General features: G+C 43.2%; 1 protein-coding gene across 2 annotated transcripts in view; it reads left to right on the forward strand.

Annotated features, from left to right (window-relative positions):
* LOC118377477 (matrix remodeling-associated protein 8-like) overlaps nucleotides 1–12,598 on the forward strand; it is a 39,837-nt gene extending 27,239 nt beyond the window's left edge. For both annotated transcript variants that reach the window (XM_052473459.1, XM_052473460.1), the window contains 5 exons: nucleotides 9,253–9,411; nucleotides 9,543–9,573; nucleotides 9,670–9,755; nucleotides 9,844–9,915; nucleotides 11,093–12,598. In XM_052473459.1, the coding sequence (XP_052329419.1) occupies nucleotides 9,253–9,411; nucleotides 9,543–9,573; nucleotides 9,670–9,755; nucleotides 9,844–9,915; nucleotides 11,093–11,118 (374 nt within the window). In that variant the 3' untranslated portion in view covers nucleotides 11,119–12,598. The remainder of the gene's footprint in view (nucleotides 1–9,252; nucleotides 9,412–9,542; nucleotides 9,574–9,669; nucleotides 9,756–9,843; nucleotides 9,916–11,092) is intronic.
* Nucleotides 12,599–13,308: the final 710 nt, after the last annotated feature.

Consider the following 13,308-nt stretch of genomic DNA (forward strand, 5'->3'; position numbering starts at 1 on the left):
TTTCAGGCCCTGAAGTGAACATATGTCACACCCTGATCAGTTTCACCTGTCCTTGTTATTGTCTCCGCCCCCTCCAGGTGTCGCTTGTTTTCCCTGGTGTATATATCCCTGTGTTTCCTGTCTCTCTGTGCCAGTTTGTCTTGTATGTTCCAAGTCAACCAGTGTGTTTTTCCCATGCTCCTGCCTGTTCTATTCTCTTTTACTAGTCCTCCCGGTTTTGACCCTTGCCTGTTTTCTGGACTCTAACACGGTGAGACGTCTCCTGGGTGTTTGACCATGGGGCAGGGGTTTCCAGTACCTGGTTGACTGGGGGGGTTATGGCCCGGAGGAGAGGTGCTGGGTTACAGCTAGAGACATCCTGGATTCAGCCCTCATCACCAACTTCCACCGCCGACACCCCGGTCAACCAGGTGGCGTCCTACCATGCTCCTGCCATTTCTCTTCTCTTTTACTAGTCCTCTCGGTTTTGACCCTTGCCTGTTTTCTGGACTGTACCCGCCTGCCTGACCATTCTGCCTGCCCTGACCTCAAGCCTGCCTCCCATGCTGTTCCTCCTGGACTCTGAACTGGTTTTGACATTTTGCCTGTCCATGACCCTTCTCTTGCCTACTTCTTTTGGACTAATACATATCAAAGACTCAAACCATCTGCCTCCCGTGTCTGCATCCGGGTCTCTGACTGACGAGCAGCCCTAGTTGCTAGGGGGGTTGGATGGAGAGATGTTGGCTGGGTGGGGTTGGGGGTGGAGTCCCACTTCTTTTTTGTTAGCTTTTTCTGTTATTATTACTTAAACTCTGTATATATTACTTGACACTTTTTTGGTTGAGTGGCAGCCTATGGGTACATGTTTTTTAAACTTAAACATTTACATGGATAATGTATCTGTATCCCCCCTCAAATGACAAAACAAATCAAACTTGGTCATAAATAAGAACAGGAACTTCACTTGATGAGAGAGAGAAACAAAAAAATTAGGCAACAACAAATGGACAAAACGTTCCGCTGTAATAGTGAAGGTGTAAACTTGGCAGTAGAAAATCTAAACAGTATATGTGACCTCTCGGCTTCCCTATAAAATCTAAAAATGTCAAACAAATAACCGAAGAAAGTTAACATCAATGACAAATGGTTCAATGAAGAATGTTAAATCCTAAGAAAGAAATTGAGAAACCTATCCAACCAAAAACATAGAGACTCAGAACCTGAGTCTACACCTCCACCATGGTGAATCACTGATAAAATACAGAAATACACTACGGAAAAAGAAGGAACTGCGCTTCAGAAATCAGCTCAATGTAATTGAAGAACCGATAAAATCTAACCCCTTCTGGGAAAATTTTAAAACACTAAACAAACAACATAAAGAATTATCTATCCAAAATTGAGATGTATGGGTAGACCACTTCTCCAATCTTTTTGGCCCTATACAAAAGAACAAACAGCAAAAACATAAGCATGATAAAATACAAATCTTAGAATCAACTTAGACTACCAGAACCCACTGGATTCTCCAATTACATTGAATGAACTACAGGACAAAATACAAACCCTCCAACCCAAAAAGGACTGTGGTGTTGATGGTATCCTCAATGAAATGATAAAATATACAGACAACAAATTCTAATTGGCTATAATTAAACACTTTAAGATCATCCTTAGCGCTGGCATCTTACCCAATATTTGGAACCAAGGACTGATCACCCCAATACACAAAGGTGGAGACAAAATTGTCCCCAATAACTACCGTGGGATATGCGTCAACAGCAACCTTGGGAAAATCCTCTGCATTATCATTAACAGCAGACTTGTACATTTCCTCAGTGAAAACAATGTACTGAGCAATTGTTAAATTGGCTTTTTACCAAATTACCATATGACAGACCACATATTCACCCTGCACACCATAATTGGCAAACAAACAAACCAAAACAAAGGCAAAGTCTTCTCATGCTTTATTGATTTCAAAAAAGCCTTTGACTCAATTTGGCATGAGGGTCTGTATATAAATGGATGGAAAGTGGTGTTGGGGGAAAAACATACAACATTATAAAATCCATCTACACAAAATTGGCCAAAAAAAACAAATTTCTTTCCAACGGGCCATGGGGTGAGACAGGGATGCAGCTTAAGCCACACCCTCTTCAACATATATATCAACGGATTTGCGAGTGCACTAGAACAGTCTGCAGCACCCGGCTTCACCCTACTAGAATCTGATATCAAATGTCTACTGTTTGCTGATGATATGGTGCTTCTGTCACCAACCAAGGAGGGCCTACAGCAGCACCTAGAAAAGAACTATTAAAATTCTTCAACCACCTAAAAGGAAGCGATTGAAGCTGTAGAAGAGACCCCTAAGCAAGCTGGTCCTGTGGCTCTGTTCAAACACAAACAGACTCAACAGAGCCCCAGAACAGCAACACAATTAGACCCAACCAAATCATGAGAAAACAAAAAGATAATTATTTCCAATGTGTCAACTATAATTAACAAAAAAACAGAGCAAACTAGAATGCTATATGGCCCTAAACAGAGAGTACACAGTAGCAGAATACCTGACCACTGTGACTGACCCTAAACAGAGAGTACACAGTGGCAGAATACCTGACCACTGTGACTGACCCTAAACAGAGAGTTCACAGTGGCAGAATACCTGACCTCTGTGACTGACCCAAACTTAAGGAAAGCTTTGACTGTACAGACTCAGTGAGCATAGCCTTGCTATTGAGAAAGGGCGTCGTAGGCAGACCTGGCTTTCAAGTGTAGACAGGTTATGTGCTCACTGCCCACACAATGAGGTGGAAACTGAGCTGCACTTCCTAACCTCCTGCCAAATATATGACCATATTAGACACATATTTCTGTCAAATTAGACAGATCCACAAAGAATTAAAAAACAAACCCAATTTTGATAAACTCCCATATCTACTGGGTGAAATACTACAGTGTGCCATCACACCAGCAATATTTGTGACTTGTTGCCACAAGAAAAGGTCAACCAGTGAAGAACAAACACCAATGTAAATACAACCCATATTTATGTTCATTTATTTTCCCTTTTGTACTCTATGTAGAAATAATATGACATTTGAAATGTCTTTATTATTTTGGAACTTCTGTGTGTGCAATGTTTACTGTTCATTTTTATTGTTTATTTCACTTTTGTTTGATCTATTTCACTTGCTTTGGCAATGTTAACATATGTTTCCCATGCCAATAAAGCCCTTGAATTGATTTAAATTGAGAGAGAGATTCTACAAGTATGGGTAGCTGAAGCCCAATATGGCGTGTGGGTGTGTCAAAAGGAGTGCACACTTACAAAAAATAAAGGGTTCTTCGGTTTATCTCTATTTTTATTTGATTTATTTCACCTTTATTTAATCAGGTAGGCTAGTTGAGAACAAGTTCTCATTTGCAACTGCGACCTGGCCAAGATAAAGCGTAGCAATTCGACACATACAATAACACAGAGTTACACATGGAATAAACAAAACATACAGTCAATAATACAGTAGAACAAAATAAAACAAAAAGTCTATATACAGTGAGTGCAAATGAGGTAAGTTAAGGAAATAAATAGGCCATGGTGGCGAAGTAATTACAATATAGCAATTAAAACACTGGAATGGTAGATCGGCAGAAGATGAATGTGCAGGTAGAGATACTGGGGTGCAAAGGAGCAAAATAAATAAATAAATACCAGTATGGGGATGAGGTAGGTAGATAGATGGGCTGTTTACAGATAGGCTAAGTACAGGTGCAGTGATCTGTAAGCTGCTCTGACAGCTGGTGCTTAAAGCTAGTGAGGGAGATGTGAGTCTCCAGCTTCAGAGATTTTTGCAGTTCGTTCCAGTCATTGGCAGCAGAGAACTGGAAGGAAAGACAACCAAAGTAGGAATTGGCTTTGGGGGTAACCAGTGAGATATACCGGCTGGAGCGCGTGCTACGAGTGGGTGCTGCTATGGTGACCAGTGAGAAATACCTGCTGGAGCGCGAGCTACTAGTGGGTGCTGCTATGGTGACCAGTGAGATATACCTGCTGGAGCGCGTGCTATGAGTGGGTGCTGCTATGGTGACCAGTGAGACATACCTGCTGGAGCGCGTGCTACGAGTGGGTGCTGCTATGGTGACCAGTGAGATATACCTGCTGGAGCGCGTGCTATGAGTGGGTGCTGCTATGGTGACCAGTGAGACATACCTGCTGGAGCGCGAGCTACTAGTGGGTGCTGCTATGGTGACCAGTGAGACATACCTGCTGGAGCGCGAGCTACTAGTGGGTGCTGCTATGGTGACCAATGAGCTGAGATAAGGCAGGGCTTTACCTCGCAGAGACTTGTAGATAACCTGTAGTTTAACCTGTAGTCGTCGTTTGGCGACGAGTATGAAGCGAGGGCCAACCAACGAGAGCGTACAGGTCGCAATGGTGGGTAGTGTATGGGGCTTTGGTGACAAAACGGATGGCACTGTGATAGACTGCATCCAGTTTGTTGAGTAGAGTGTTGGAGGCTATTTTATAGATGACATCACTGAAGTCGACGATCGGTAGGATGGTCAGTTTTACGAGGGTATGTTTGGCAGCATGAGTGAAGGATGCTTTGTTGCGATATAGGAAGCCGATTCTAGATTTAATTTTGGATTGGAGATGCTTAATGTGAGTCTGGAAGGAGAGTTCACAGTCTAACCAGACACCAAGGTATTTGTAGTTGTCCACGTATTCTAAGTCAGAGCCGTCCAGAGTAGTGATGCTGGATGGGCGAGCAGGTGCGGGCAGCGATCGATTGAAAAGCATGCATTTAGTTTTACTTGCGTTTAAGAGCAGTTGGAGGCCACCTAGAACCCTTTATGTAGGGTTCGTCATAGAACCCTCTATAAATGGTTCTACCAAGAACCCTTTTATCACCTAAAGGGTTTTCTAGAACTCTCTATGAACGGTTCCACCATGAACCCTCAATGAACGGTTCTACCAAGAACCCTTTTTATCTTTTAAAGGTTATTCTTAGATCCCTCTATGAACGGTTCAACCAGCCTTATTAGCACTTTAAATTAAAGTCTTTATGACTACATACTGTATATCAAAAGGCCTTTCTTTGAGGGCCTAATTATACCCTAACAATTGTGTTAGGAAACTCCTGGTTTACAGGCCACATCAGGCCTGCAAATCACATTATGCACACTTGCAAAGTGATGTGTACTTCCTATTGGAATCCAGCCAGAGTGAGGATATCCAGCAATTAGAACTTTTAATCACCCGCAGCCTGAATTCAAAATGGGAAGATGGATAAATGAGACTACCTAAACCAGGGGCATCAAACTCATTCCTTGGAGGGCCTAGTGTCTGCTGTTGGTTTTTGTGTTTTCCTTTCAATTGAGACCTAGACAACCATTTGAGGGGAGTTATGTAGTAATTTGTGACCTTAATTCATCAATCAAGTACAATATAACGCTCGTCCTCTTCTTCTGACGAGGAGTCGCAAGGATCGGACCAAAGGGCAGCGTGGTACGTGTTCATGACGATATTTATTCAACTCAGAACACTAAAACAAAAATAACGAGAATGATACGAAACAGTCCTGTCTAGTGACATACACAAAGACAGAAAATAAACACCCACGAAACACAAGTGGAAAAAGGCTACCTAAGTATGATTCTCAATCAGAGACAACTAACGACACCTGCCTCTGATTGAGAACCATACCAGACCAAACACAAAAACACAACATAGAAAACGGAACATAGACAACCCACCCAACTCACGCCCTGACCATACTAAAACAAAGACAAATCAAAGGAACTAACGTGACATACAAGGGAGGAGCAAAAACCCGCTGACACTTGGCCCTCCGTGGAATGAGTTTGACACATGTGATCCAAACCATCTAACCTGGAAGTGAATGTCAAGGGTGACAGTCACATATACAACGCATACTGGCAAATGTACAAACTCATACTACTCAACGATGCACCAAAAAAAGAGCCTATTAGCTTCCTCAAAAGCAAACAAAGAACAGCTCCATAAAATACACTACACACATCATCAGTTCAACAGTGTTGAATAATACTGTTCATCTTTAAAAAGACTTTGTCTAAAATCTACTGACCGGAGGCAGCGGAGGAAAAAACCAAGGCACTATTTCAAAAATTAGAACCACCAATTAGCATCATGTATTGACCTTCACTAAACACATCATCATACTTTACATTTTAAAAATTAAAAAAACAATTGTCAGTTTTATAACTGAACATTTACAATTATTTGTGTAAAAATAAAATACAACTCCAAACACTCAACTCCAAACACTCTACGGTAATTGCTTGGTGAAAAAACAAAAACAATGCTCAATCAAGACCGTCTAACATATAGCAGAATATAGCAGAAATATATAGAATGCTTTCGACACACCTACTCCTTTCCTTTCGACACACCCACTCCTTTCCTTTCGACACACCCACTCCTTTCCTTTCGACACACCCACTCCTTTCCTTTCGACACACCCACTCCTTTCCTTTCGACACACCCACTCCTTTCCTTTCGACACACCCACTCCTTTCCTTTCGACACACCCACTCTTTTCCTTTCGACACACCTACTCCTTTCCTTTCGACACACCCACTCCTTTCCTTTCGACACACCCACTCCTTTCCTTTCGACACACCCACTCCTTTCCTTTCGACACACCCACTCCTTTCCTTTCGACACACCTACTCCTTTCCTTTCGACACACCTACATTTACATTTACATTTAAGTCATTTAGCAGACGCTCTTATCCAGAGCGACTTACAAACCTACTCCTTTCCTTTCGACACACCCACTCCTTTCCTTTCGACACACCTACTCCTTTCCTTTCGACACACCCACTCCTTTCCTTTCGACACACCTACTCCTTTCCTTTCGACACACCTACATTTACATTTAAGTCATTTAGCAGACGCTCTTATCCAGAGCGACTTACAAACCTACTCCTTTCCTTTCGACACACCTACTCCTTTCCTTTCGACACACCTACTCCTTTAATTTCGACACACCCACTCCTTTCCTTTCGACACACCTACTCATTTCCTTTCGACACACCTACTCCTTTCCTTTCGACACACCCACTCCTTTCCTTTCGACACACCCACTCCTTTCCTTTCGACACACCTACTCCTTTCCTTTCGACACACCTACTCCTTTCCTTTCGACACACCCACTCCTTTCCTTTCGACACACCCACTCCTTTCCTTTCGACACACCCACTCCTTTACTTTCAACCCACCCACTCCTTTCCTTTCAACACACCTACTCCTTTCCTTTCGACACATCGGGCAGCAGGGTAGCCTAATGGTTAGAGTGTTAGACTAGTTGGTTGCAAGAAGGTTGCAAGTTCAAATCCCCGAGCTGACAAGGTACAAATCTGTTGTTCTGTCCCTGAACAGGCAGTTAACCCACTGTTCCTAGGCCATCATTGAAAATAAGAATTTGTTCTTAACTGACTTGCCTAGTTAAATAAAGATAAAAAAATCTACTCCTTTCCATTCGACACATCAACTCCTTTCCTTTCGGCACACCCACTCCTTTCCTTTCGGCACACCTACTCCTTTCTTTTCGACACACCCACTCCTTTCCTTTCGGCACACCCACTCCTTTCCTTTCGACACACCTATTCCTTTCCTTTCGACACACCCACTCCTTTCCTGTCGACACACCCACTCCTTTCGACACACCCACTCCTTTCCTTTCGACACACCTACTCCTTTCCTTTCGACACACCCAGTCCTTTCCTTTCGACACACCCAGTCCTTTCCTTTCGACACACCCACTCCTTTCCTTTCGACACGCCTATTCCTTTCCTTTCGACACACCCACTCCTTTCCTGTCGACACACCCACTCCTTTCGACACACCCACTCCTTTCCTTTCGACACACCCAGTCCTTTCCTTTCGACACACCTACTCCTTTCCTTTCAACACACCCACTCCTTTCCTTTCGACACACCCAGTCCTTTCCTTTCGACACGCCTACTCTTTTCTACTCCTTTCCTTTCGACACACCCACTCGAACATACTCCAGTCACCATATTAGGTTGCAGCTGCCCCCTTCTCCCCCCTCCTATTTGGCCCACTTCTCAGTGTTGTTCAGGCAGAGTGTGGAAGGTTCTGTCTGAGTCACACACACACACACACACACACACACACACACACACACACACACACACACACACACACACACACACACACACAGAGAGAGAGAGAGGAGGATCCCAGGAGATGGACCAAGGCCAAACAAACAGATGGTTTTGAATCAGATCCCTTTGTTTACGGTCGTCTCTGTGTTAAGTCTACTATGACAGACATGCTTGAAGAGTTACAGTACAGAAACCACTGAATCCCCAACTCTTTCCCTCTGTCCATCCTTCCATCACCCTCTCTCCTTCCCTCCTTCCCTCTCTCTATCTTTTACTGCCAGGAAAAGTAAATCACAGTATGACTTCAGGTCTGGAACTCGTTTTGGCTCAGACATGCTGGGCAGCTGCTCCCCGGCTGCCTCTTGCCTTGCACATTTTTTATGAGCATAAAGGAAACCAGCAGTTGTAGTGGCTCTACTTCTCAAAACTCAGTAGATCAGCACACAGCTATTGTTGATTATCCAATTGTTGTCCACTATCATGGATATTTATATATTTCTTTACAATGTTACAACACGGCTTGGCACTGGTAGGGATGACATCATGGCGTTGGAGTTCCCAATTGACATGACAAAAGAGACAAAGATGCACGTAAACATACACACACACACATACTGTACACACACACACACACACACTCAATAACTGTGAGATTGACTTATACTGGCTTTTCAGGGAAAGGAATTTAAATGCCCTAGCCAATGATTTCACAGTCTGATCTACTATCTACGTTGCCACTATAAACACCCCTCCCTCCCCAAGAACAGTCTGAAATCAAATCTGTACAAATACCTAAAAGCAAGTACAGTCGTACAGAAACTAAATACATTTTTTGGGGACATATCCCTAAGCCTGAACATAGCAAACAGGTCGGTTAATGATTTATTATGTCTATGAGCTCTATTGTACAGGAGTTGATCCAATGTATTTAGCTGCTGTTGTTGTTCACTCACTTTACCAGAGCATCAGTGAAGCTTCCAACAGTGACCAGAGTGCCCCACCTGGTGGCCAGAATATACTTTTATCTTAGTCTGGGTGTATTACAGACAGGGGGAGCCATTGGTTAACAATCCTCTCCCTGTTCCTCAGAGGATAGCAAGGCTGAGGCGCCACGTGTCATCAACGTCATCCTGCCTGATCAGCGACATCATTTCCTGCTGCCCCTTGGCTACATCCTGACGACGCTCCTCCTCCTGGCCTTCATTGTGCTCATCATCATCATCATTACCCACCGACGCAAGACCAAAGGTCTGAGCTCCTCTACTAAGACCTGACTAACTAACTTTGGATCTGTGTCTGTCAGCTTTCTCTCTCTCTCTGTCAGTGAGCCTGAGTCAGCCTGTCTTCATCTTTACTGTGTTTTTGTGTTTGTGTTTCAGTGGTGGAGTTTTACCCACAGACATCTATGAGGTGAGAAACTTGGACACACACATGCACACGCTCGCTCGCTCACTCACTCACTCACTGACTCACTCACTGACACACTCACTCCTCTCTCTGTGATAGATCCAACAGGGGTGACATGGCCACCAATGAGTTTGAGATGGACGTTCCTGAAGTCAAGACGTGCAACCAGGAGGAGAAGAAACTAGGTGTGTGTGTGTGTGTGTGTGTGTGTGTGTGTGTGTATGTGTGTGTGTGTGTGTATGTGTATTCACTCCACTCTCTTCTGTCTCTCAGACTACAAAAACAACCTGCTGAGGGAGAAGGTTCAAATGTCCACCCTGCCCAAAGTCATCGACCTGGACAAAGGTAACACACACACACACACACACACACACACACACACACACACACACACACACACACACACACACACACACACACACACACACACACACACACACACACACACACACACACTTAAACCCTCCATGTCTCTCATCCATATGAAGTATGCAGGGCCGGCTCTAGTCTTTCTTTTCTTTTTTCATAACACACTTTATACAATTCTACTCATTTTGCCATAAAGCAGATAATAATTATTTTAGCAGTTTGAAAGCAAATTTCCTGCAATTCTACACATTTTGCCATGGGGCAGATAATTATTTTAGCAGTTTGAAAGCAAATTTCCTGCAATTCTACTCATTTTGCCATGGGGCAGATAATTATTTTAGCAGTTTGAAAGCACATTTCCTGCAATTCTACTCATTTTGCCATGGGGCAGATAATTATTTTAGCAGTTTGAAAGCAAATTTCCTGCAATTCTACTCATTTTGCCATGGGGCAGATAATTATTTTAGCAGTTTGAAAGCAAATTTCCTGCAATTCTACACATTTTTCCATGACTTATGCCATATTATTATTAATGATATCTGATTGAGTGTGACTAACAAGATCAATGGGGGCCCCCTGGAGGTCAGGGGGCATGTGCCCCAACCCGGATTCGGCCAGCCAGCCGCACCAATGTGTCAGAGGAAACACCTGGCAACCTTGGTTACCGTGTACTGAACACCTTCCAACCCCGGCCCGCCAATTTTTTATATTTTTAATTGGAGTCCCCAATTGTTTAGTGCTACTATCTTGATGAGACAAGGATATCCCTACCGCTAAACCCTCCCTAACCTCCAACCCGGAAGCCAGCCCTAACCTGGACGACGCTAGGCTAATTGTGCGTCGCCCCACGGACCTCCCGGTCGCGGCCGGTTACGACAGAGCCTGGGCGCGAACCCAGAGTCTCTGGTGGCACAGCTGGCACTGCGCCACCCGGGAGGTCCTTAAATCTATACTATTTTGATGTGAATAGAACAACTGACATCAATAAGGGATCACAGCTTTCACCTGGATTCACTTGGTCAGTCTGTCATGGAAAGAGTAGGTGTTCTTAATGTTTTGTACACTCAGCACAAAATATTACATTCAATTTACTGTACATATATATATATGTTTATTTATTTATTACAATAGTCTCTCTCTCTCTCTCTTTCAGAGATGGAGAAGGTGTATTGGAAATGAGAGGGGAGTCAGCTTGCCGCTGGCTGGTCCAGAGGCAGACGCTACAGACACAGGTTGCATTCCAAACCAACCCCTAGGCCCTCAGCTACTGGTGTTTCAGTGTACTGTAGGGATGTCCACTCTCCTCCACTAGTCCCACCTCTACATTCCACCTCAAGTTAGACCCTTCACTCACATTTGATAACCACAATGGGATTGTAAATCTTACTGTATGCTTCACAGGTGAAACAGTTTGAGCATATATTATGACAAAATGTTGTGACGTTTTTGTTCGTTTTGATGTTCGGCAGGTTCATGCACACAAAACATTTTCTTGAGGCAAGTCAAAGTGCGGTAGTCGAAGTCTACACCCCTTTTGTCGGTGATTGGTCAACTGTACTACTCCTAGTAGGAATGGGAACTATTGAAGGGATTCTTGAAAGAAGTGTTTGTTGTCATTTTTTCACACATTTTTTCATGCGACTAAGACCTCCTCGTCCAAAACGCCAATTTATTACAGATTTCTGGATTTATCTTCGTTAATTCTGACTATTTTGAGGAAGTGTATACTGGCTATGTTGTTGCTTCGGCGTCTCATGTTTTTTTTTCTTGTTTTTCAAGCGAAGGTCTTTTAAGGGAGTATGTGAGGCACAGATGTTTGCTTAACCTAGCCGAGTTCTAGGTTAAGCAAAGAGAACCTAGTGTATGTAGGCACCTTTAAACAGTTAAACAGCAATACTATTACCTTCTTATTGTTACAATTATGTAATTGGTTGCAAAAACTGCCGTTGTGGGAAGGTATTTATTTACAAAGATGCACAGGGTTTAAATGACAGGGTTACCGAAGCCCAGAGCTTTTCCCAAGTTAGGATAGATGGTTAGGTTTAACTCCAGTCCCTATGAGGCAGGTACCTGTGTTCTCTCAGCACCACTGAACCCTCTAGAGGGGAGTGAAGACCATGACTTCTTCAGACAGCATTACACGCTACAGATATAAGTTATCCTTAGACACAGACCTAGGATCAACGTACAATCCCAACATTAACCATTAAGAGGGAACAATGCAAAACTGGCCATAGATCTGTTGTCTACGGGCAACTTGATCCTACTCTGCTTCACATTCGCAACTACAGTATATACAGTAGTTGTTCATAAAAACCTATTGTGAGTGATCATACTGCCATCACATGACTATATTGGTGTATTGTACAGTCACCTTTTGACTGACTAGGTCGTCATTGTAAAATATAACTCGTTTTCAATGACTTACCTGGCTAAACAGAGAATAAAATAAAGTGATACAAGTGTAATTGTCTAATAAATAAGCCATTGCACATGATGAACTGTTTGTATTTGTGTACTCTGATGCTTTATGTTACTATTGTATTGTATCGTTAATGGACTGAATCCCTTATATCCGTTAAGTTTCCTGTATCATGTCTCCTTGTCTGCATAACAAATAGCTTATTGGGACAATAAAGATCTACTCTACCCAACTCTACTTTCTGTCGAGACTTTCCTCTGTCAACAGTCCTTCCATCTTATTGCAACAGAGACATTTTATGTTAAAATATTCACATTATTCTTTGCTCTCCTTGTTTGTTTGATGTAAATACACTTGTTCATGAATTCTACAAACAAAGCATGCCTGAAAAAAAACACTCAACTGGCTCTGTAGTGCAAATGAAATCACATGCATTACAGCTGTGGAGAGGCACATTCATTCGTATTTATGAGAGTTATTGACATGTTGAATGCACCAAGCTTTCTGTTTGAACTACTGGCGCACAGCTTGGACACCCATGCATACTCCACAAGACATGCCACAAGAGGTCTTCCATAGTCAGAACAGCCTTGGCAGGAACTAATTAACCTCAGGGAGAGTATGTGCTGCCCTGGCAGGAACTAATTAACCTCAGGGAGAGTATGTGCTGCCCTGGCAGGAACTAATTAACCTCATAAAGAGTAGGTGCTGCCTTGGCAGGAACTAATTGACCTCATAAAGAGTAGGTGCTGCCTTGGCAGGAACTAATTGAACTCATTAAGAGTAGGTGCTGCCTTGGCAGGAACTAATTGACCTCATAAAGAGTAGGTGCTGCCTTGGCAGGAACTAATTAACCTCAGAAGAGTAGGTGCTGCCTTGGCAGGAACTAATTAACCTCAGAAGAGTAGGTGCTGCCTTGGCAGGAACTAATTAACCCCAGGAAGAGT

The sequence above is a fragment of the Oncorhynchus keta genome, chromosome 21, assembly GCF_023373465.1.
Source record: "Oncorhynchus keta strain PuntledgeMale-10-30-2019 chromosome 21, Oket_V2, whole genome shotgun sequence".
Classification (NCBI taxonomy): Eukaryota; Metazoa; Chordata; class Actinopteri; order Salmoniformes; family Salmonidae; genus Oncorhynchus; species Oncorhynchus keta.